This window comes from Gorilla gorilla, chromosome 6 (genome assembly GCF_029281585.2).
Source record: "Gorilla gorilla gorilla isolate KB3781 chromosome 6, NHGRI_mGorGor1-v2.1_pri, whole genome shotgun sequence".
Classification (NCBI taxonomy): Eukaryota; Metazoa; Chordata; class Mammalia; order Primates; family Hominidae; genus Gorilla; species Gorilla gorilla.
In genome coordinates, this window is record NC_073230.2 from 147,214,928 (window position 1) to 147,240,807 (window position 25,880).

The following is a 25,880-nucleotide window of genomic DNA, read 5'->3' on the forward strand; positions in this document are numbered from 1 at the left end:
AGTATCTTCAAAATATATAAAACAAAAAATTGACAGAATACAGGAGGACATTGGCTCATGCCTATAATCTCAGCACTTTGGGAGGCCAAGGTAGGAGGATCACTTGAGGCCAGGAGTTTGAAATCAACCTGGGCAACATAGTGAGACCCCCCTCATCTCCAAAAAATATTTTAAAAACAAAATTTAGCCAGTGTGGTTACAGATGCTTGTAGTCCAGCTACTCAAGAGGCTAAAGAGGGAGGAGGGAGGATCTCTTGAGCCCAGAAGTCAAGGCTGCAGTGAGCAAAGATCCCACCACAGCACTCCAGCCTGGGTGACAGAGCAAGATACTGTTTCAAAAAAAAACACAGAAGAACATTAATAAATCACCAGTATAGTAAGAGATTTTTGACATATTCCTTTCAGTTTTTGACATATTCCTTCTGTTAATTTTGACATATTAATTTCAGTTACTGAGAAGCCAAGAAGAGCTAGACCTAATTTTATATATAACATGTGTGTATGTATATTTACATACATATATGTATGAGAGAGAGAGGAGAGACAGAGTGTTACATCCAAAAATGGGAGACTGTATCTATTTCACATATACCAGAATGTTTATAAAAATTGCCAGCCAGGCGCAGTGGCTCATGCCTATAATCCCAGCACTTTGGGAGACTGAGGCAGGTGGATCACCTGAGGTCAGGAGTTCGAGACCAGCCTGACCAACATGGGGAAACCCCATCTCTACTAAAAATATAAAACTAGCCGGGCGTGGTGGTACATGCCTGTAATCCCAGCTACTTGGGAGGCTTGAACCTGCGAGGCAGAGTTTGCAGTGAGCCGAGATCGTGCCATCGCACTCTAGCCTAGGCAACAAGAGCAAAACTCCATCTTGGAAAAAAAAAAGAAAAAAAGTGCCCAGGTACTATGCCATAAAGAAAGTACCCAAAAATTTCAAGAAGTAGGATCATTTTTAAAAATTGTTTTTAATTGAGATAGGGTCTCACTCTGTTGCTCAGGCTGGAGTGCAGTGACACAGTTATAACTCACTGCAGCCTCAATTTCCCCAGCTCAAGTGGATCCTCCTACTTCAGCCTCCTAAGTAACTGGGACTACAGGCATGCGCCACCATGCCTAGTTAATTCTTGATTTTTATTAGAGATGAAGTCTCACTCTGTTGCCCAGGCTGGTCTTGAACTCCTGACCTCAAGTGATCCTCCTGCCTTGGCCTGCCAAAGTGCTGGGATTACAGGTGTGAGCCATCGCGCCCTACCTGGGATCACTAAAGTGTGGTAAATACCTTGAGAAAATACAAGGTGAAGATATGGCATACACATGTTTTCCAAATTCAATCATAGAATTACTGCCTTTTCCCACCATCCTTCTTTTACTTTTTTTCGCAAGATGCTTATTAACATACCCAGGAACTTTCCTTTTTAAAGAATTCACAGTCACCCTTATAAACATTCATTCTTGCTTCTTGTGAGGCTTGTTTGTTGACCCGCGGACATTTACTCTACAGGCGATGGAAGCTTGCAAAGACGCTGGCTTGGTGAAATCCCTGGGAGTGTCCAATTTTAACCGCAGGCAGCTGGAGCTCATCCTGAACAAGCCAGGACTCAAGCACAAGCCAGTCAGCAACCAGGTACAGCCTAATAGCTTCCACTAGGGTGTGGGGAGTGGGGGCAGGATTTACATGACACAAAGAAGCCTCAGCTGGGAGTCAGGAAGGCTCATGATTGCGCCACCTAAATCTCATCATGGGACCATGTGCAAGTCTTTAGACTTCTTTCTATTGGTGTCACCTAAAAAAACGGACTTGGGGCCAGGCGCGGTGGCTCACGCCTGTAATCCCAGCACTTTGGGAGGCCGAGGCAGGCGATCACGAGGTCGGGAGTTTGAGACCAGCCTGACCAACATGGTGAAACCCCGTCTGTACTAAAAATACAAAAATTAGCTGGGCTTGGTGGCACATGCCTGTAATCCTAGCTACTCAGGGCTGAGGCAGGGGAATTGCTTAAACCCGGGAGGTGGAGGTTGCAGTGAGCCGAGATTGCGCCACTGCACTCCAGCCTGGGCGACAGAGTGCGACTTCGTCTAACAACAACAACAACAACAACAACGACAACAACAACAACAAATCTAATGAAAATCAATGAAAAAAATGAGAAAAAACACTAAGGCTCAACAGAAAAAGGAGTAAAAGGAATGAACAGAAATTCACAAAAGACAAATTGCAAGACTGGTACACATGAAAAAAAACTCACAATTAGAGAAACTTAAATTGAAGTGTGATTTTTCTATTGCACATCAAATTAGCAAAGTTTTTGTCTTATTAATATTTTTAAATATAATGCCCCCATGTAGGCAAGTGATTAAATGCTAGTGAGTGCAAATTGGTTCAGCCTTACTAAAAAAACAATTTGTCAATATGTATCAAGGGCCTTAAAAAATGTTCACAGTCCTTTATTTCTGCAATCTATGCTAATAAAAAAAATCAGAATGCCTAGATAGACTGATGTGTGTTTACTACAACATTGTTCATAATGGAAAAAAATGGAAACAACATAATACAAAAAATTAAGGGGATGATTAAATAAGTTATAAGACATTCATATTATGTGAAATCTTAACAAAAGATGTTCTTGAATCCATTTTAAGGAAGCAAAATGAACAAGATATGAAGGGACAGACTAGGACACGAAATGTATACAGTATGAAGGAGATTCTATTAATAAAATGGATTTTATTGAAGAATTTTTTTTAACAGTAAAATTGCATTCAACAACGTGGCCTTGATTTTGTGCTCTGCTCTCCAATGCAACCACATAGGTTGAGTGCCATCCGTATTTCACCCAGCCAAAACTCTTGAAATTTTGCCAACAACATGACATTGTCATTACTGCATATAGCCCTTTGGGGACCAGTAGGAATCCAATCTGGTAAGTAAAACTTTAGGAAGCATTTCCTTTGGTGTAGAGTGTGAGGCTCATGTGAACTACTGTATTTGATTGGAATGCCTTTTGGTTTGTCTGTGCAACCTCTTCAAGTCATTATCTGTATATATGAATTAGAACTTTTCATACTTTCCTGACTGAGCTGTTGTAAAATTGATTACATTATAGGTATGAAATTGCCTATCAGTGCCCGATATATAGGAATGCTCAGTAAAAGTTAGTTTAATTATTATTTGACAAAGGAGTTTCTATGGCCATGTTTTGCAAATTTTGAATCTTTTGATCTCTGTATTCAATGGTGATACTTCTACTATGATGTGCTCCATAAACTTAAGTAGAAATTTTTCTACTTTAAGATGATTCCAAAAGTTGTGTCTCTATTTCTTCCACTTCAGTCTTCCTGCCTTTCCCTGTATGCCAGCTCTCTCTATAAGACTCATCAAAAAATATTATTTACCTTCTGAAGGAGGCAGCTCCATAAACTTGCCTTGCTTGATCTTCCCATACTACGAGTAACTCTCCATTCAGTGCATACTCTGCACTCAGAGAAACTGGTTACAGGTAACCTGCAGTGTCCTGGTAGGTGACTGGGTGAATGGGAAGACAGAGGAGGAGGATGGTTTATTAACCTTTGGTTCTCATTATGCAAACTAATTATGATGTATGTTTTGATATTTTTAAGGGTGAATGTTTCTTCTCCACCTTTGTTAAAGGATGCACTTCTAAACTCATTGGGGAAAAGGTACAATAAGACAGCAGCTCAAATTGTTTTGCGTTTCAACATCCAGCGAGGGGTGGTTGTCATTCCTAAAAGCTTTAATCTTGAAAGGATCAAAGAAAATTTTCAGGTAAGAGAATTGCTTTTGGAAATGTGAAAAGATGGGTATGTTTGCTATTTTTGCTTTTATAGAATGTGTTCAGCTTAATAGGAAACCTGTAACGCTCTCATATTTTATTTTATACCAGCTCCTTGGCCCGTGTAGCCCATATCTAGGTTTAATTTTCATTCAATTTGAGACAATTGCTAGTACTTCAGAGATTGCTTTGCTACTTGTACACTATCCAGATCTCTTATATTTTCTCTTTCCTTATCTACTTTTTATTTTTTGTTTTAATTTTTTTGTTTGTTTGTTTAGAGACAGGGTCTTGCTATATTGCCCAGGCTAGTCTGGAACTCCTGTCTTCAAGCGATCCTTCCACCTTGACCTCCCAAAGTTCTGGGATTACAGGCATGAGCCACTGTACCCAGCCTCTTCCCTTATCTATTGGCCCTTGACACTACCTGCTCACTTCTCTACCAGCACAACAGAAATTGAGTGAATAAAATTTGGAATTCATAATAGTCAACTTTCCACCTTCTTAATGGCTCTGGTAAAAGTTGAGGACAAATTTGAAAATTATTGAAGAGGACCATTTAGACTTCATGAATGCTAATTGCCTTTATTTCCCTCTATAAGTAATCTATGACTTACGTTGTAACTTCCAAGTGAAGAAAGAACTAGACAAAGGGGTAATTCATTTATTCCGCTACTACTAAAGACTAAACTGCTAGGTAAACACAATCATAGAAAAGTGCCATACAAAATTAATTAATTACCCATTAGCTAATTTACATTTCAAAAGTAAATTGCCTGTTTAGCCCTACTCATAATTAAAGATAAATAAAAAGTAAGATACTAGTTGTCCCTTCATATCAGAAAATAATCAAAATACTTGGTAATATTTGGGGAAACAGGCACTTTGACACACTATTGTTAGAAACGTTAATTTGTATGAGATATGGAAGAGTAGGTTAAATTATTTCATGTCCATCAAAATTCAAATGTACATGTTACATGATTTATTTATATGTGGAACCTAAAGAAGTTAATCACACAAAAGTAGGGAGTAGAATAGTGGTTACCAGAGGCTGAGATTATTGAAGGGAGGGTGCTATGAGGAGATGTTGGTCAAAAAATTTGTGATTACAGTTAGAAGGAACAAATGTCAAGAGATCTATTGTACAAAAAGGTGTCTATAGTTGATGATGATATAGTGTATTCTTGAAAAACATAGAGTGCATCTTATGTGCTCTTACCACAAAAATGATAACTATATGAGGTAATGCATTTGCTAATTAGCTAGATTTAACCACTCCACAATTTATATGTATGTCAAAACATCATGTTGTATATGATAAAAACATACAATGTTGTCTGTCAAATTAAATAAATTCAAATACACATATCCATTGACTCAGCAATCTTACCCTATAGATGTATTTGCACATATATACATGGATGCACACACACAGACAGATGTTTATTATAGAATTCTTTGTAATTTTTTAAAAACTCAAAACAATCTTCAACAGGATTTATAAAACAAGCTATGACATATTTGTACACTGAAATATCATATAGCCATTTAAAAAATACAAGTACTGACATAGGAAGATATCCACAATATTAGACAATTACATCTTCAGAGCTTTTTTGCTACATGATAGAATGCAACTCAAACTTTAGCAAAAAATGAAAGATAATTTATTGGCTTGCATAACTGGAAAGTCCATGAGTAGATCAGAAATGGCTAGACACAGGTACTCAAATGATTTATAAAGAGATTTAGTCCTCTCTCTCTCTCCCTCCTTTCTCTCCACCCACATGGTGGCACAGACAATTCCTAACAGCTCCAGGATAATCAATTACTCATACTCAGTGAAGAGTGAAGATGATCAGAAACAAAGTCTTCTATCAGGGTCTCTATCAATCCCTGATTAGCTCCTGAAGGTCACCCTCATATTACCCACTGTGGCCACTGGGTAGGATACCCTGATTCGCCCCAGGGCTATATCCCTATTCCTGTGCTGAAGAAGTTAACAGACAGCTCCACTAGAAGGGTGAAGGAAAGTTCATAAAAAGAAAAAAGGCGAAAAGATGCTAAATAGTTACTTCAACTCCTGACAATAACATTTGCCAAAATGCCTCATCCTAAAAAGTGGTTGACACTCTTTTCCACAATCTTAGAAAGAGATCAACTGCATGACTAATGTGTAGGTTCATTGAAGATTAGAACACATTTTGATGGACTTTTTGAGGACTGAAAATTTTGCTGTTCAAAAATTATAAGAGTGTTACAAGTGACCTTTGTGATGGAAAGCATTTGGGCTTTATAGCATCTAGCAAATCGCAATTTTGTACCAGAGAAAATGCCACTCTCCTTGAAATTTTCATTGTAACTAATTATGTTATATTCCATATGTTTCCATAGCCTTGATAATAAAAGAATGGAACTCAGAGGTCACATATTCCAAGAAAATATAAAACGGATACAGATTTAGAAGGAAAATGAGAATGAAAATCACAGCCAATTCTCACTCTTTAGGGAATAGACTCACCCAATAACCATGAATTTTGCTGGGTATGAAAGCAAGGAGCAACAAAATAAAAAATTATGCTCTCTTAGAATGAAGGTAAAATAAACTGTTAGAAATATTTTAAAAGAATGGCAAAGATCAATAAAGCATAAAGAATAAAGGGAAAAATAAATATTTTGATGAGAAAAGAAGAGCAAAAGAAAATAAAAATTATGTAGTAAAAAGTTAAGACTGGGCACAGTGGTTCACACCTGTAATCCCAGCACTTTGGGAGGCCGAGGCAGGAAGATTGCTTGAGACCAGGAGTTTGAGAGCAGCCTGGGCAATAAAGCGAGATCCCATTGCTTTAAAATAAAAAAAAGTTAAGTTAAACCATCAGTTTAGGCTGGGTGCAGTGGCTCACTCCTCTAATCCCAGCACCTTGGGAGGCTGAGGCAGGTGGATCACCTGAGGTCTAGAGTTCGAGACCATCTTGGCCAACATGGCAAAACCCCATCTCTACTAAAAATACAAAAATTAGCTGGGCATGGTCATGGGCGCCTGTAATCCCAGCTACTCAGGAGGCTGAGGCAGGAGAATCGCTTGAACTAGGGATGCGGAGGTTGCAGTGAGCTGAGATCGCACCATAGCACTCCAGCCTGGATGACAAGAGTGAAACTTTGTCTCAAAACAAATAAACAAAAAACCATGAGTTTAAAAACTAGATAAAATTAAAGGTAAACATGAAGAAAGCTAATACAGAGCCAGGATATTTTAAAAGTTAAAATTAAAAAAAAAAGAAATTATACCAGGTGTGGTCCAGCTTTGTTGCCATCATCCACTGGCCTCCATTCTTTGAAGATGTTATCTCTGGGCTCACTTTCACTTTCTCCAACACTCTTCCTCTCATAATTCTTAGTGAATTCAACATCCACACCAGTCGTTCTCCGCCCTTACCCGACAGCTCTTTGACTTCCTCTCCCATAAGAATCTTGTCCTATGTATTTCAGCCACTAATTCCCATGCCTATCCCTTGGAAATTGCAATAACAACTTCCTAATAAATCCTCCATAGCCTCAATTTCAAACATCCCCCTCTCTTTCCTACACTAGCAATTGTTCCTCTCTACTGTGTAACTCCCACCAACATTCACATATGTAGTAACCTCCTATCTCAAAAAATAAAATCCAATCTAGACTCACTTTCCTCTCCAAGTATTATCCACTTCTCTCTTTCTGTTTCAAACATCTGGAAAGAGAAGTTGTTCTCGCTGCTTCCCATTCCCTTTCCCCACTATCTCTAGAAGCCATTCAAACCAAACTTTTACCCTGACCATCGCACTGGAACAGCTCTTGTCAAAGTTACCAGTGACCTCCACATTGCTAGATCCAGTAATTCTCAGTCCTTGTCCCACTTGGTCTTTCAACCACATCTGATACAGTTAACAATATCTCCTTCTTCAAACATTTACTGAAAGGGAAAACTGTAGGGGAAGCAGTTTGAGAAGAACTATCAGGAGCTCAGTTTTGTAATATGAGATCCTCATTCACTTAGGATAATTTGTGCCATGGGAGAAAAAAAGACCACTGAAAATTAATCCACAAACAACAAGAAAAAACATGACACAGAAATAATGTAGAGAGGGTGAATTTGAAAGCTTATATTAAGATCGAAACCAAAGTCTATGAAAGTAAGTTCACTTCTATTCTCAACAAAATGTAGGTTACAATTGCATGTTTATTAACTCAGAAGAAACAGTGAATCAGTGTTGATTTTTTTTAAATATGCTTGACAAAATTACATACCACAACATGACATCCTCTATTTCACAAAAGTTTTGCAGAATGTTCATAAAGAGAATAATTCTCACAAAAATTTTGGAGGGCTTTATCTGAAGGAGATTTTTAATTCTTTAATTTTTTTTTCAAGTCACACTCTTTTGACATATCTATCAAAGTAGATTTTTAACTGTGCAGGATTCTTCTTTGAAAAAGATCATACCTATAATTAGAACAAATCTCCAAGATCACTTTCTTTGATTTCATAAAATCCTGCATCTTTGCAAGATTTGCAATCTCACTTTGCCATTAGATTATTCCATAATTTACTGGATAAGAGGCTGACCCTCCAAGACTTAAAGGAGAGGACTAGTGTTTAGCAAAAAAGAAGTCTGAGTAAGGATTCATTTTATAGGCGATTCATTAATTTTTATATTGTGCACATTTTTGATTCCTTATGTAATCTCATAAACGCCAATAATTGGATAATAAATCATAAAAGAAAATGGTTCCCTGAAAAGAGTACTTGGAAAGAATCCATGGAGGGATAATTAAGTAAATCGTGTTCCATCTACACAATGAATACCATGGCTAAATGAACAAAGTCAGGTTGCATATTGTGATGGAACTATCATTGGGGTCACTAAGATATTATGTGAATAAAGGAAAGTTGTAGAATCATAAAGATATGGTCCAATTACCGCATTTTTCCTCTTAATGTGTGTAGTATTTGGGAGGAATATCTGGGAAGGGAAATAAGAATGGGGTGATGAGTGACAAGATTTTCATTATTTATTCCATATGGGTCTATGTACTTCTACAGTGTTTCATTTCTTTGCAAAGAGCATATATTTATGTACTACTTATATAATTAAAATCTATTAATCATTAAATATATTAAAAGTTAAAGGATAGAAAGATAAAATAATAAAGAGAAGATAGGTTATATACAGATAACCCAAATGTTAAAAATAAAAGGAAGTGAAAATAAAATATGTAAATGTTAATAAGGGACAATTATAAAACCAGAATATAAATAAAGTATAAAATCTAAGAGAAATAAAACAATGGAAATGTAATTAGAATAAAAAGGTAGAAGAGACATAAAAAATGAGAGAAAGGATTTCAACATAGCAAATTAAAAGTTAAAAACAAAGCAAATTAAAAGTTTTTTAAAAAAGCAAATTTAGGCCAGGCGTGGTGAAGCTCATGCCTGTAATTGCAGCACTTTGGGAGGCTGAGGTGGGAGGATCGCTTGAGTTCAGGAGTTTGAGACCAGCCTGGGCAGCATGGCAAAACCCCATCTCTACAAAAATTGAAAAATTAGCCAGGCATGGTGAAACTTGTCTGTAGTCCCAGCTACTTGGGAAACTGAGGCATGAGAATAGCTTGAACCCAGGAGGTGGAGGTTGCAGTGAGCCAAGATGATGCCACTGCACTCCAGCCTGGGTGACAGAGTAAGACCCTGTCTCAAAAAAAAAAAAAATCATATTTAGAGACTCAGAATTTTTTCAGTGTAAGAGAGTAGTTCAGAATCAAAAGACCAGCATTTCATACAGAAACAAGAATTCTTCACATTTGAAATTTTAGAGGATTTCATTAACATTTGTGGTTTCAGAGCATTTGGAATTTCTTGTAAGATGTCCCCAGAAAGACCGTCTCAAAAACAAAGAGCAGAACAGAGTATCCAGCTCCACCTCAGTGGGTAGCCCCCCAACACCAGCCTGACTCCTCTTAGACATTTGCAGAGATATTCATACATCTTTGAAAGGCTCCCACCGGTGGCCCCACTTTCTGATCCCAAGCTTGACCTTCAAAAATGTTCTATTATTTCTGTTATTTCAGATCTTTGACTTTTCTCTCACTGAAGAAGAAATGAAGGACATTGAAGCCTTGAATAAAAATGTCCGCTTTGTAGAATTGCTCATGTAAGTTCTGGGGATCATTAATGGGTATTGACCAGTGGTATTGAATGGTCATGTGTCAAGCAACAAGGCTCATATGAACCCTGACCTATGTCCATAGCACCAGGGCAAAGCATGGTGGGCGGCATATTCTGAATGTTAACTTGCCTGAGGGAAATACATCCACTACAGGGCCTTCCACAACCCTACACTCTCACTGAAAAGAAGAGTCCTGGCATCTGTGACATTCTGTGACTTCGGTGAAGGCATGCAGGCTAAGGAACCTAAGGAGAATTAATTCATCATGTACATATGCTAAAACAACAGCAGTACAAATGTTGAAACAACTTATTTATTTATTCCTAAAAATCAAAGTGATGCACAAATTAGAGCAAAGTTATAAAAAAAGATTTCTGAGGGAGAGGCATGATAACGTTGTAGAAGGAGCACTAGATTGAAACCAAAAACTTAGACTTTTAGATAAATACTTAAGATTTTAGTTTCTAGCTCTACCTATTAGCTGACTTCCTACAAGCAAAATTCCATATACTCCTTCAAAATGTCAAGTTCAGCTAACCAACTGAAGTAGCTCTTTATTCTCTAAATATTACAGGCCCTTTAAAAAAGAATATAGTTTTGGTCAGGCGTGGCGGCTCACGCCAATACTTTGGGAGGCCAAGGTGGGCGGATCACCTTAGGTTGGGAGTTAGAGATCAGCCTGGCCAACATGGAGAAACCCCGTCTCTACTAAAAATACAAAAATTAGCTGGGTGTGGTGGCACTTGCCTGTAATCCCAGCTACTCAGGAGGCTGAGGCAGGAGAATTGCTTGAACCCAGGAGGCAGAGGTTGCAGTGAGCCGAGATCACGCCATTGCACTCCAGCCTGGGCAACAAGAGCAAAACTCCATCTCAAAAAAAAAAAAAAAAAAAAAGAATATATTTGCTGTATATGTGTGTATAGATATACACACACATATACATATATATACTCATATACACACACACGCATTTTTTTCTTCTTAATCATTCTCTATTAATGTTTCCAGTTCTTCAAATCACCTGAATAGTCATCTTCGTCTTGAATCTTTAAGTGAGCATTCAGAAAATGCTAAGATGATTCATATAGTTTGGACACTTACTTTATTGATCCCACTGTTTTTCATGGGTCAGAAAGTACAGTGACTGGATTAATATTGAATTTCTGAATTAATAAAACAACTTCCTAATGGAAATTTTTCAGGGGGAAAATTGTTTGACATCAAAAGGCACCACCACCCGGCCTCAAGAACAAAAGAGTAAACATAAACACATAAATAACACTTTCCTAGAACTAACAGTTATAGGTTAATTAATAGCTCTTGAAGATAAATGACTTCTATTGAATCAATAATATATCATCAAGTTAAGAAGAGAAGCCAGGTGCAGTGTCTCACACCTGTAATTCCAGCACTCTGGGAGGCTAAGATAGGAGAATCACTTGATGTTAGGAGTTCGACACCAGCCTGGACAACATGGCAAGACCCCATCTCTACAAAAAATTTAAAAATAAGCCATCGTGGTGGCATGCACCTGTAGTACTAGCTACTTAGGAGGCTGAGGTGGGAGGATCACTTGGACCCAAGACTTTGAGTGAGCTAAGGCTACGCTCCAGCCTGGTAGACAGAGCAAGGCCCTGTCTCAAAACAAAACAAAAAACAAACAAACAAAAACAGTATAATCAATCCACCAATGTACTAATTGTTTTACAGACAGTTGTTGACATTATTCAGTTTGACATTTGACATATTTAAAAGCAATTCTAGCAACTTACGGGAAAAAAAAATAACTCTTACCAGGAAATAACTAGAAAAATCAGCAAGGTGGAACAAGAATTAGGCCCCATTAATCACAAACACTGTATCATTTAGAGATACTGGACCATGATTTTTTTCAGCTTTTATCAAGTTGATTTTTAACATTTGAAAATCTTAATATTTTCCATTTTAATTTACAGTACATGCAGAAAACTAAATCAGGAACACACACATTCCAGACATTTTACAGACCATTTCATCATTGTTATTTAAGAGCTAAATTCACTGCCATCATCATCATCATAATCATCCAGCAAACTTATTTTGCTACTCATCACCTTTCTAGATCTCAAACTCTCAACACGCAGGAGGTCTAGTGAGAGGGGCAAGTAAAAATGCTAATGAGACTGGGTGTGGTAGCTCACACCTATAGTCCCAGCACTTTGGGAGGCCGAGACAGGGCGACTGCTTCAGCCCAGGAGTTCAGCTTGGGCAACCGTGGTGGCACATACCTATAATCCCAGCTACTTGGGAGGCTGAGGCAGGAGGCTTGCTTGGGAGCCCAGGAGTTTGAGGCTGCAGTGAGCTATGATCATGCCACTGCACTCCAACCTGAGTGACAGAGTGAGATTCCATCTGTAAAAAAAAAGAAGAAGAAAATGCTGATCAGCAGAGGGTGACACTGGTAATAAGAGTTTTGAAGAGAAATGCCCATGTAGTGGATTGGAGAAGGAGGCAGCCAGCGTCAAGGGAACAGAAAGGAGGAAGGAGTAGGGAAGAGGCATGTGCACATGACATGCCTAAGACATGATTCACCACTGGGGATTCTGTTCTGAGTAAAATGTTGATAAGGTGGCCACCAACCTTCCCTCAACACACTCACATTCAGGAGGCTGTCCAGAACTTCAGGAAAAGGTGCTGGCTTGAGGGAAAACAGAAGAGGAGAGTAGGTAAGAAACAGCAGAGGAATGAATAGGAGAGAGGGGTAGTGGTCAGTGAAATTCTCAAAGGATGCTACTGAAACATACAGCTGTGCAATTTTTGAGTGAACTTTTTTCTGTGGGGGAATTGTTTTGGCAGGTGGCGCGATCATCCTGAATACCCATTTCATGATGAATACTGACTGCAGGGAGTTCCTGAACAGATTTTTCACTCCCATGAGTGCCAAGACGGTGCAATGGGTAGTCCCCTAGATGTGAAAATGAAGAGAGAGGGTTTTACCATCCTGAGAAGAAATAATGATGGAAACATGTTTAATGTTTGTGTAGTGTAAATGACTTTGACTCAGTCACATTGAAGTAAAAATATTAAAATCTGTTGAAATAACTCTTAGGAAATTATCAACTAATTTTTTCAGATCAGTATCTTCTAGATTCCAGACAGAAAAAAATTACACTTTGGAAAAGACATCAAAGGCAACATATGACAACAAGTAATTTATGAATCTGGGTAGTAGCGTTGGTAATCTGAGTTCTTTAAGGGTTAACAAGACAATGAAGTGCATGTGGCAGTGTGCTGGCAGTGGCCTTGAGGCTTTGGACCATTGGTTATAAAACAGACACAGCCAAGATAAGATCCACACACGCATTATTAACAAGGAAGTGATTTGCTGCACCTTGAGTTGAGAGGGCTACATGTAGAAAAGTCTTAAAATAGAGCTAAACACCACAGTGGTCAACAAAGCCATCATAATGTTGGTGTTTGTTTCCATCCAATGTATGTTTGTTTAGTTTTTATCCAACCTGAAGAATGAAAACTTAACTGGATCTCTCTTGCATCCTTAAAGGGCCTGAGTCTCAACATGGCTGCTGATCTATACTTACACATCTTACCATCAATCTTGCCTACATTGATTATAGAACCACTATTACGTGAAAAGGCTTGAAACAACCAACATACACAAATAAAACCCTGCCTTGTAAAATAGTAAAAGAGGAGCCATATATTGGCTTTTCTTCTTAACTTGGGAGATATATTGCAACAAGGTGCTTTATAAGATTATTGTACTTAAGACTTTAATAGTGTTACTTGGATAGCTTATATGAATTTTGAGAATTTTATATGAATTTTGAGAAAGCAAGTTCAAAAGAACTCTGGTAATTTTCCTGTATGTACAATTTAAAGAGTGAATAAGATTATTAGAATTCAGCAATAGAGATATATCTATTTTCAATTCAACTACAGAAATATATTTTATTGGCCGGGTGCGGTGGCTCATGCCTGTAATCCCAGCACTTTGGGAGGCCAAGGCGGGCAGATCAGGAGGTCAGGAGATCGAGACCATCTTGGCTAACAAGGTGAAACCCCATCTCTACTAAAAATACAAAAAATTAGCCGGGCGCGGTGGTGGGCGCCTGTAATCCCAGCTACTCAGGAGGCTGAGGCAGGAGAATGGCATGAACCCGGGAGGCGGAGCTTGCAGTGAGCCGAGATAGCGCCACTGCAGTCCGGCCTGGGCGAAACAGCGAAACTCCGTCTCAAAAAAAAAAAAAAAAAAAGAAATATATTTTATTCATTCACATTAGGTCACTGTCATACTGTCATAGGATGAGAGAGTTCTTCAAAAATTATGTTTTCCCAAGATCAGTTGCTTATAGATAATGTTCAATGACCTCAAGACACATATTTTTGAGAAATTATCATTTTAAAATATTTGGTCTATACTGATTGTTTTCACTGATTCCAATATTATTACTTATAACACTGACCTCTGGAAAATATTTTGTTCACAAGAAATAATAAAGTATAATGATTTGTTGCATCACATGAATCTCCATTCTGTTTCTAAGGTTGGGGCAGGGGAAGAATCATCTGAAGCCAGTTAAAAGGCCTTTGATTTAATCCTGCTGTACATTTAGCACTGGGAAGAGAGGAAAGAAAAGGGGATGTGGTGGCTCATGCCTATAATACCAGCAATTTGAGAGGCCAAGGCAGGTGGATGGCAAGAACCCAGGAGTTCAAGACCAGCCTGGAACAACATGGCAAAACCCCATCTCTACCAAAAAAAAAAAAAACAAAAAAAAAAAAACAAAAATTAGCCAGGAATGGTGGCACACACCTGTAGTCCCAGCTACTCAGGAGGCTGCTATGGGAGGATCACTTGGGTTGGGGAGGCAGAGGTTGCAGTGAGCCAAGATTGTGCCACTGCACTCGAGCCTGGGTGACAGAGTGAGATTCTGTCTCAAAAAAAAGGAAAGAAGGAAGGAAGGAAGGGGAAAAAGGAAGGAAGGAACGAAGGAAGGAAGGAAAAAAGAAAGGAAGGAAGGGAGGAAGGGAGGGAGGGGAAAGAAAAAGAAGGAAGGAAGGGAGGGAGGGAGGGAGGGGAAAGAAAAAGAAGGAGGGACACAGGCGCAGTGGCTCACGCCTGTAATCCCAGCACTTTGGGAGGCCGAGGCGGGCGGATCAAGAGGTCAGGAGATCGAGGCCATCCTGGCTAACATGGTGAAACCCTGTCTCTACTAAAAATACAAAAAATTAGCCGGGCACGGTAGCGGGCGCCTGTAGTCCCAGCCACTCGGGAGGCTGAGGCAGGAGAATGGTGCAAACTCAGGAGGCGGAGATTGCAGTGAGCCGAGATCGTGCCACTACACTCCAGCCTGGGCGACAGAGCAAGATTCCATCTCAAAAAAAAAGAAAAAGAAGGAGGGAAAGAAAGAAGGAAGGAAGGAAGGGAAGAAGGGAGGGAGGGAGGGAAGAAGGGAGGGACGGAAGGAGGGACGGAGGGAGGAAGGAAGAAGAAAAAGGGGGTACCATTATGAAAGAGCAGAAACTTGAGTCCTGGTCCCTGTTGTGAAAGTCCTTAAAAATACTTTGAGGGTATTAGTGTAGAGGTGAGAATGGAAACAACACCTATCAAAGCATTTTTAAAAGACAGACATTGGAAAAGAGTCCCATCATTTGTCAGCGAAAAGGTATTTCTAAAAATTGGGGGAGCGAAATCCTCTCTTAGTCCTAACAGAGATGGAGGAAAAAGATCTGGAGACAGAAAGTAGGAAGGTCAGGAAAGAACAACAGTCTGATGGAAGCTTCTGCATGTTCCTTCTCCCTCCACTGTCACCCCTCTCAATCTTCCCATCTGTTATGGGTTGAACTGTGTCCTCTCAAAATTCATATGTTAAAGCCCAGACCCCAGTACCTCAGAATGTGATCTTATATAAAAATAGGGCCAGGTGTGGTGGCTCTTGCCTGTTATCTCAGCTATTTGAGAGGCTAAGGTGGAAGGATCACTTGAGGCCAGGAGTTCGAGACCACCCTGGTCAACAGAGTGAGACCTTATCTCTACAAAAATTTTAAAATTAGCTGGATATGGTTGTGTACACATGGCTGGTTGTGTACACACATAGCACCCAGCTATTTGGGTGGCTGAGGCAGGAGGACTGTGTGAGCCCAGGAGTTTGAGGCTGAAGTGAGCTATGATCATGCCACTGCACTCTAGCTTGGGTGACAAAGCAAGACCTCATCTCTTAAAAATAAAATAGGGTCACTGCATATGTAATTAATTAAGATGAGATCATACTGGGGTAGGGTGGAGTAAGGTGAACCCTAAACCAATGAGACTGTGACCTCATAAAAAAGGGAAATTTGGACACAGACAACACACAGGGTGAATGTCATGTGAAGACGAAAACAGAGATCAGGGTGATGCTTCTACAAGGTAAGAAATGACAAAGACTGCCAACAACTACAAGAAACCAGGAAAAAGGCATGGAACAGTTTCACCTCAGCCCTCAGAGGGAATCAACATTGCCAACACCTCTATCTCAGACGTCTAGCCTTCAGGACTGTGAAACACTACAGTTCTGTTCTTTAAGCCACCCAGTTTGTGGTACTTAGTTATAGCAGTTTTACAAAAGAAAACACCATCCCTCAGTAAAGATTTCCTGTCTCTCCAGTTAACATCGGCTGTAAAAATGGCCTTGCCAAATCAATGCTTTGCTGAGCCCAAGTATTGACAACCAGTAATCTTGATCTTTTGGGGACTTACGCAACCCCAAAGAGATGTTTGTTAACCCAAATCAATTTTTCTTATCAATGGCCTCTGATCAGCTATGTAGAAAGATCCATCAATAGTGATGCAACCTGCCTGAAAAAAGGAGAGGAGACCCATGGCATGCCATGCTCCCTGGTCCACAGAAACATACTGGGCTGGAGTGGCAAGGACATCCTGCCCCAGTGCACAGAATGTTTCTGGATCTGCAGTGTTTCTTGATAAGAGTGTTTCTTGGCTGGGTGCAATGGCTCACGCCTTTAATCCCAGCACTTTGGGAGGCCGAAGCTGGTGGATCATATGAGGTCAGGAGTTCAAGACCAGCCTGACCAATATGGTGAAACCCTGTCTCTACTAAGTACAAAAAAAAAAAAAAAAAAGTAAGATGGGCATGGAGGCATATCCCTGTAATCCCAGCTACTTGGAAGGCTGAGGCAGGGGAATCACTTGAACCTGGGAGGCGGAGGTTGCAGTGAGACGAGATTGTGCCACTGCACTCTAGCCTGGGCAACACAGTGAAACTCCACTCAAAAAAAAAGGAATGTTTCTTGATCTTTTTGTAGTTCATGAGCGTGATGACTGAGTGTTCATGTGCATGTGTGAGATGTGCCACCCTTAAACCTTGTTATAACATCAGCACATTACCCACATGACATGAAAAAAAATGTTTCTTATCCCTGACAGTTCTCCAAGAGGGCCTCCTTCAGGCACTGTCATTCCGTCCACAGTAACAACACAGCACCAGGAGAGGCCATTAGAGGGGCATAGGCAATGATCCCGTCTTCAGCCTTCAACACTTTGAGGTGTGTGCATTCTGAGGCCACAGTCATAGGGATTAACAAAGATAAACAAACTCATATTTCTAAGACTTGATATTTCTCAGAACTCTCAAAATTTCAGGCTTCTGCTAACTTCAATGTCTTCTTCTTGAGTCAGAATCCTCCCTGAATCCAAATAGTAGCCTTAATGTTTCTGTCTCTACACATGAAATCCCCAAATTCTCACTTTAGCTTCTTCCACCCTAGTCTCTGCCTCCCATTCATGAGAAACAGGATGAGAGGGTGATGCCCAACTAATAGGCTTACTCTCTCATCTAAAGGGCATTTTGGTAAAAGGCTTTTTCTGTTGGGTCATATCTCCTCTGCCAGGAGCTATATCCCCCTGGCTTCCTATTTGGATTCTTCAGAATCTCGGCTTGAGCTCCGGCTGCCCTCCCTAGATGTACTAACTGCCTAGCTTGGGGCAAAATTCTCCTTTTGCACAGCACGTGCTTGCCTGATTCAGCTCAAAGCAGATCAGACTTTCTTAATAAGGCCACATTCTCTTCCCTCGTTGCCTTCTGCACTCCAGGCTTGAACCAAAACTTGGTTCCTTTATGAAGGACTTCACCGAAGGCCACATGAAGCATCCAGCACAATCTTCTAACCCAGCACCAAAGCCTGAGCCTTGGCAGACACATGGTCCAAGTTCCAAAATATAAGTTACACTTTAAGTGAATTGGTGAATGGGCTGGAGCCTTGGTCTGGTGGGGAGTGCTGGGGGGTGCTGGGGAGGAGAGGAAGGGATGGGGGTGTAGGGGGAAGCCCTTCTATCCGTCTTTTTTAAACAGTTACTTCTCTTCCTTTTTCTGTCTGGTTTCTCATAACTCTAACCAGCAGAGACAAGCCCAGGATGAAGACTGGGCAGTAGCCTGGGAAGAACCGGGCTTCGGTAACCACAGGGGCCCCAGGCGGCCCGGGAAGCGTGGAGGTGCCAGCGTGCGGGCAGAAAGCCCAAGAGGCCGAGCGCTGTGGCAGCTCCATGGGGCCCTGGCGGAGGCAAGGGCACAGCGTGGCTGGCTGCATATGTGAACAAGGTGAGCGGCGGGGCCGCGGTCGTCGCGGAGCCTGAGCACACCAAGGAGCGCATCAGACTTCAAGGGTCGAAGTGCAAGGGGGCAGCTTTTGATTTCGGGGTCAACCAACTAGGACTCGATGGGTGGAAAAGAAGTGCCTAAACAGCAAGCTGCTTACCTCAATCTCGGTCAGAACTTGTGGGGGCCCCATAGATGTGGGTGCCTGGCGGGGTCCTGGCGCGGACAGCGGTCTCGGGTTTGCGCGCTGCGGACAGTATCCTCATCACCACACGATGGAAGCTGCGGAGCTGGGGTCAAAATAAGAAGGGGCAGCTGGGACCTGGCGACACCAAGAGAATGGAAGCCCCCAGACTCATTGCAGGTCTCTGCCGGGAAGTGAGTATGTAGGCAGCCTGTGGGCGGAACCTCACCTTGGCCTTGACGGAAACGGGCTCTGCGTTTCCCTTTGGGGAGAACAAGATGGGGCAGTTGAGCCTCAGCAACCACGCAGGAGCATCCCCAGCACCGCACAGATCATGGACAACGGGCAGCCAATTACTAGAATGGCCAGTGGAAATGAATTCCATATAATGGGCGACAAAGGAGACCTCTGTTCCTTCGTGTGCCCTCAATGTGGTCAGCTGGGACCCAGGCACAGTGAATAGTTAAGGCTGTGAGCTGGTGCCGGTGCCACGATGAGTGGCCCACCTTCACTGAGAATGAAAGATGGGTAGATTCTGCCTGTACCAAAGGAGGTTGTGAGACCCCCAGAGCAAGGCAGGGACCCCTCCCCATTTCTCTTACATGCTGTTGACTGAAGCTACATTCAACCTTGCAGCCACACAACCACAAACGTTTCCTTGCACAAAAACAGACCAATCAAATCTGAGACAGAGTACTCTGAGCACAAGCATCTTGGCTAACAGTGGGCACTTTGCAAAAGATGCTCCCCAATGCACTTGCCCAGTAATGTCCTAGCCTGTCCTAACCTGGCCTTTGCTTCATTTCAGTAGTAAAAATCACACCCCTGGGTGGAGATTTAAGATGCTAATGAGACATGCATCACATGAAGAAGCATGTCCAGAGACTGCATAGGTGCAACTGCCAAACCACCCCAAACATGCAATGATGTCACATAGAGGAGCTCCAAAGCAAATGAAACCCCAAACTAACCTGCTGTCAGGGAGCTAGCTGCAGGTCTCCTCCTGTTGCTACCTCCCCTTCTGCTCAAGCTGAGAGCTCCAATAAACTGCCTTGCACAAGCCCATCTCAGATTCTTGATCTATTTCTATTTACTAAGGGTCAAGAACCCACCAGCCAGTAACAGTTGTGTAAGATGTGGCCTGTGATGCTAACCACACATTGATTCTGGACTCCAAGAAATGAGTCTTCTCCTGGGGCTTTGGTGGCTATGGTTGGCTGGGCCACTCGGAGCAGAAGGATGAGATGGTCCCCGCTTGGTGAGGTTGGAGTCTGATTTCCTTGGGTGTGGGGCAACCCAGATCCATGTTGCTTACACCTGGTCCCTTGCTGTCTGTGAAGTTGGTAGTCTCTTTTTCTGGGGAGCCCAATATATCCCGTGAATCTTCCATGTACCTGAAAGCAGTGCAGGACCTCTGCGGCTGCAGAATCCGGAGCCTGGCTTGTGGGAAAAACAGCATCATTGTGGCCGCCAATGAGAGCACCATCAGCTGAGGGCCATAACCAACCTTTAGGTAACTGGGATACAGGGACCATGAGCCCAAGTCTTCCACTGCAGCCCAAGAGGTGAAGACCCTGGATGGCATCTTTTCAAAGCAGGTCTCCATAGGCTATTCACACTCCTTGGTGATAGCGCGAGATGAAAGTGAGACCAGGAAAGAGAAGATCAAGAAACTGCTAGAGCCAGGTGCGGTGGCTCACCTGTAATCCCAACACTTTGGGAGACCAAGGCAGGCGATCATCTGAGGTCAGGAGTTCGAGACCAGCCTGGCTAACATGGCAAAACCCCGTTTCTACTAAAAATACAAACAAATAGCTGGGCGTGGTGGCACATGCCTGTAATCCCAGCTAATCGGGAGGCTGAGGCGGGAGAATCGCTTGAACCCGGGAGGTGGAGGTTGCAGTGAGCCGAGATCACGCCATTGCACTCCAGTTTGGGCAACAAGAGTGAAACTCCAACTCAAAAAAAAAAAAAAAGAAAGAAAAAAGAAAAGAAAGAAACTGCTAGAATACAACCCCTAAACCCTTTGATGCTCCTGGAGACTCCTGCAACTCCACGCATCTCCCGGAAGCTGTCATTTCCTGTGCACTGGGAGGTGAAGTCAAATAAGGAATTTTAAAAAGCAAAAGTTAGCCAAAGGTGCATTTTTGTTAGACTCCCTGAGGTTCCATTTTTACAAGGGATCCAATGTTAATTATCCTTTTCTGCATACTTTTAAAAGTCTGTTTTTTTCTCTTCATGTTTAATTAAAATATTTGCTCATTATTTGGAAAAAATATGAGTTGCTATAAAATAGTGGAAAAGATATCCAGACTCCCAGTGAGGACTGTGTTTCCCATTATGCTTCACCCAAATTAACTCAGTCGATTCTAACTTTCAGGAGTATTCACTTGTTATGCCCCACTTCCACATAGCAATTTTTCCATCAGGATGTTATTAGTTCCTAGTAACAGAAATGCAATTCAGACTAGTTTAAGCAGAAATAGTGAATTCACTTTGTCACAGAACTGGAAACAAAGAAGTGCGGGGGTAAAGTGGCTGTAAGCAGCTAGAACTAGGGATCAAGCAGTGTGTTTACAACTTGTGACTGTTTTCACCCCGTTGGACTAGCTGTCTCCAGACAGCAGGCATGATAGCTCTCAGCAACACTCTCCTTCACTCAGATTAGGAACCCAGAAGAGAGTGAGAGTCTTTGGTAATAGCTCTGTCAAGGAAGTAATCCTGGGAAGAACTCTGATTGGCCAACATGCATCATGCTGGAACCAATGGTGACGGCCTGGGGCAGACTGAATGGAAGGGCCTGAGACATAAACTCATCCCTGTGCAGAGAAGAAGCAAGAGAGGAATGAGAGAGACAGCGGGAGGGGAAAGGAAAGGCAAGAGGGTAGGAGCGAGTGGAACAAGAGCAGCACTAAGGAGAAAGGAATCATGAGGAACTATAATCCTGCCTCAATCACCAGGAATAGGTTGCCCCAAGAAGCAGGCAAAATAAGAGATGTCTGCAACAGGGACTTTCAGGGCATGGAGATAAATAAAATTTAAAAGCTACTGGAACCCCCCCAGAACACATTAAGCCCTGAGTGAGATGTGACTATGATCTGAGTCACACATGGTTACAACTTCTGTTCTCAGATAGATTAACTCACTTTCTTATTTTTCTTGTTCTGCACAATGACTAGAGAGAATTCAACTGCACCATAGATAAATGCCTCCTGCCTTCTTCATTAATGGCCCTGGTCATAGATTCACTTCCCCTTTGCTGCCTCACTTTGCTTAGACCAGATGACAAAAAACGCATGACTATTACACCCTCTCTGAAAAGTGTTAAATGTCCCCTTCCCAAAAGGAAACACTGCCTATAACCAATCAAATTGCTGTAACTATGCACCAACCTTGTGTAAATAGTGTTGTAATCCCACTAAAATCTCTGTCTCTGTCTAAATAAATGAAATCTTAACTTCCCTACTTCAAAATGCTGACTCCATTCCTTTGGAGTTGGTGTTTCTGGGTGGTCCATCCTCACTCTTTGAGCTTGAATAAACTCTCTTTAAATTAGATTCTGAACCTTTTGATTATTTTAGGTTGACAGGAGTTTTGGAGTACCAGGTTTTAGCTTCCTGCTTCCCTCACTTCAGATTCCCAAAAAAATGATAAAGTAGAAATCTCCATCAGCACTGAAAATTAAGAAGGTTGCTGCCTATCAGAGGGTGTAAATGAGAAGAAACTGTCAAAGTATAATTTTTTACAAATCAGGCCGGGCATGGTGGCTCACACCTGTAATCCCAGCACTTTGGGAGGCCAAGGCAGGCAGATCACCTGAGGTTGGGAGTTCGAGACCAGCCTGACCAACATGGAGAAACCCCGTTTCTACTAAAAATACAAAATTTTCCAGGCGTGGAGGCGCATGCCTGTAATCCCAGCTACTCGGGAAGGCTAAGGCAGAAGAATTACTTGAACCTTGGAGGCAGAGGTTGTGGTGAGCCGAGATTGCGCCATTGCACTCTAACCTGGGCAACAGGCGCGAAGCTCCGTCTCAAAAAAAAAAAAAAAAAATATCAAAAATATGATTCTTATGTAAATACAAAATGAGTACATACCAGTGATTTAATTATCTCATTAATGATGGAAACAGAAAAATGGTAAGAGAAATACCAAGAGAACTGGAGAAAGTAAAATGTTTCACCAGCTGAAAAAAAGGATGCTTGGATCAAATTGCTCATTTAGCTCCAAACCAGTTTAGCCTTCTGAAAGGCAATACAACTATATAACTTTTGAGTTTATCTTTTCTACCAGATTTAATAATTTATATCTCTACAATAAAAGATCCATTTGCATTGTTATTGGACAAGAATCATTTTCATCACTACCAGGTTTCTATTAGTTAACAACTACTCTTACAAAATTGTAAATTACCCTTTTAAACAATTCACTCAGCTGATCTGGGAAATCCAAACCCTGCACCTTCCAAAGAAAGGTCTGGCCATTAACCAATTATTGGGAGATAACCTCTAAGCCCTTGGAATGTCATTCCTGAGAAGAATGTCTTTGCTTATCTGGGGCTTTGGGCCACACTAGACAGTTTATGCTAACAATGTGATTTATGAAGCGGGGTGGGGAGGCAGGTGGCTACATGATGTCAGTTTGACTCCAAAGGGCTGGAGACTGAGTAACTAAGGTCAGCTATGTGGGCACTCCAAGCCTATATGACTGACACCCAATAAAAACCCTGGATCTAGGGCCGGGCGTGGTGGCTCACGCCTGTAATCCCAGCACTTTGGGAGGCCGAGGCGGGCGAATCACGAGGTCAGGAGATCGAGACCATCCGGGCTAACATGGTGAAACCCCGTCTCTACTAAAAATACAAAAAATTAGCCAGGCACGGTGGCGGGCGCCTGTAGTCCCAGCTACTCGGGAGGCTGAGGCAGGAGAATGGTGTGAACCCGGGAGGCAGAGCTTGCAGTGAGCCGAGATCGCGCCACTGCTTCCAGCCTGGGTGACAGAGCGAGACTCCGTCTCAAAAAAAAAAAAAAAAAAAACAAAAAAACAAAAAAACAAAAAAACGCTGGATCTCAAAGTTTAGATAAGTTTCCCTGGTTGACAATACTACTTATGTGTTGTCACACATCACTGCTGGAAAAGTTAAGCACTATCCATACAACTCCACCGAGAGAGAACAAGTAGAAATTTGTGCCTGGTCTCTCTCTTGGACTCTGCCATATTGTCCTTTTACCTTGGATAATAAATCTAAATTCTTTTTCTATAATAAACCATAACTATGAGTAGAACAGCTTTTCTGAGTTCTGTGGTTCCTTCCAGCAAGTTATTGAACCTGAGGGTGGTCTTAGGAACCTTATACCACAAATAATTAACAGCAAATCAAATAAAGTTACAAAGTTTCTCCTGGGGGAAATCAGTCCTTGAGGAAGCCTGCTAGACAATCCCCACAACAACACTGAAGGTTGACACTCATTTTTTTTCATCCACTTTCAAATTTTAGATAATTTTTTTTAATGTATCTTAGAGAAAATACAAAGTTTGATACTTTAATGAGTTGTGGCAGGAATACAATAACACCTTTAATGTCATGATAGGCCCTTACCTACTCTACAAATTTGTGGTAACAAAGTATATTGAAAACTGTATGAATCACCCTGATGCCCACAGAAAATAGATGACTGTGCACGCTGAGCACTACTGAATTCACATCTCTTGATAAAGAATTTTGCCGTCATATTAAACTATTTGTAATTTATGTTGTTATACATATATATGAGTATATATAAATACACACACTCACAGTAAAGTACATAAAGTACACTAATCTGAAATGTACAGCTCAGTGATATTTTTTACATATATACACACCTGTATTATTCCATTCTTGCATTGCTATAAAGAAATACCTGAGATGGGGTAATTTATAAAGAAAAGAGGTTTAACTGGCTCACAGTTCCACAGGCTGTACAGGAAGAATGATGCTGGCCATCTGCTCAGCTTCTGGGGAGGCCTCAGGAAACTTGCAATCATGGTGGGAGGTGAAGGAGAAGCAGGCTCATCTTACATGGCCCAAGCAGGAGCAAGGGAGTGCAGCGGGGGTTGGGGAGGTGCCACACACTTCTAAACAACCAGATTTCATTAGAACTCTTATCAAGAGAATAGCACCAAGGGAATGATGCTAAACCATTCATGAAGGATCCACCCCCATGCCCCAGTCACCTCCCACCACGCCCCACCTCCAACACTGGGGATTACAATTTGACATGAGATTTGGGTGGAACACAGATCCAAACCATATCATTCTGCCCCTGGCCCCTCCCAAATCTCATGTCCTTCTCACATTTCAAAATACAATCATGCCCTCCCAACAGTCCCTCAAAGTCTTAACTCATTCCAGCATTAACTCAAAAGTCCACAGTCTCATCCGAGACAAAGCAAGTCCCTTCTACCTACGAGCCTGTAAAATAAAAAACAAGTTAGTCACTCCCAATATAGGCATTGGGTAAATACTCCTGTTCCATAAGGGAGAAATTGGCCAAAATAAAGGGACCACAGGCCCCATGTAAGTCCAAAACCCAGCAGGGCAGTCATTAAATCTTAAAGCCCCAAAATAATCTCCTTTGACTCCATGTGTCACATCCAAGACACACTGGTGGAAGGGGTCCCCCAAAGCCTTGTGCAGCTCCACCCCTGTGGCTTTGCAGAGTTCATCCCTTTCCGCTGCTCTCAAGGGCTGGCATTGAGTGCCTGAAGCTTTTCCAGGCTCAGGGCGCGAGCTGTCAGTAGCTCTACTATTCAGAGGTTTGGAGAATGGTGGCCTTCTTCTCACAGCTCCACTAGGCAATGCCCCAGTGGGGACTCTGTGGGGGCTCCAACCCCACATTTCTCCTCTACACTGCCCTAGTAGACGTTCTCCATGAGGGCTATGCCTCTGCAACGGGCTTCTGTCTGGACATCAAGGCTTTTCTATACATCTTCTGAAGTCTAGGCAGAAGCTCCCAAGACTCAACTCTTATATTCTGTGCACCTGAAGGCTTAACACCACATGGAAGTCACCAAGGCTTACAGATTGCACCCTCTGAAGCAGAGGCCCAAGCTGTTCCTG

General features: G+C 41.7%; 1 protein-coding gene, 1 non-coding gene and 1 pseudogene across 6 annotated transcripts in view; all 3 read left to right on the top strand.

Annotated features, from left to right (window-relative positions):
• Positions 1-14,519, top strand: part of AKR1D1 (aldo-keto reductase family 1 member D1) — a 53,392-nt gene extending 38,873 nt beyond the window's left edge. The window contains exons 7-11 of one of the 4 annotated variants that reach the window (XM_055347201.2): positions 1,508-1,630; positions 2,818-2,927; positions 3,625-3,790; positions 9,903-9,985; positions 12,836-14,508. In XM_055347201.2, the coding sequence (XP_055203176.1) occupies positions 1,508-1,630; positions 2,818-2,927; positions 3,625-3,790; positions 9,903-9,985; positions 12,836-12,878 (525 nt within the window). In that variant the 3' untranslated portion in view covers positions 12,879-14,508. Of the gene's footprint in view, positions 1-1,507; positions 1,631-2,817; positions 2,928-3,337; positions 3,791-9,902; positions 9,986-12,835 lie in introns of those variants that run through there. The other 3 variants (XM_063708794.1, XM_055347204.2, XM_055347203.2) reach the window with 3 other exon arrangements.
• A 1,843-nt stretch (positions 14,520-16,362) lies between these two features.
• On the top strand, positions 16,363-25,526 carry LOC101131706 (protein RCC2-like; annotated as a pseudogene). Its single transcript, XR_008667546.1, has 5 exons — positions 16,363-16,409; positions 17,891-17,963; positions 18,463-19,353; positions 19,913-20,464; positions 25,420-25,526. The product of XR_008667546.1 is annotated as a protein RCC2-like (transcript).
• On the top strand, positions 17,294-17,397 carry LOC115935496 (small nucleolar RNA U13). Its single transcript, XR_004071118.2, has one exon. It is a non-coding gene; the product is annotated as a small nucleolar RNA U13 (small nucleolar RNA).
• Positions 25,527-25,880: the final 354 nt, after the last annotated feature.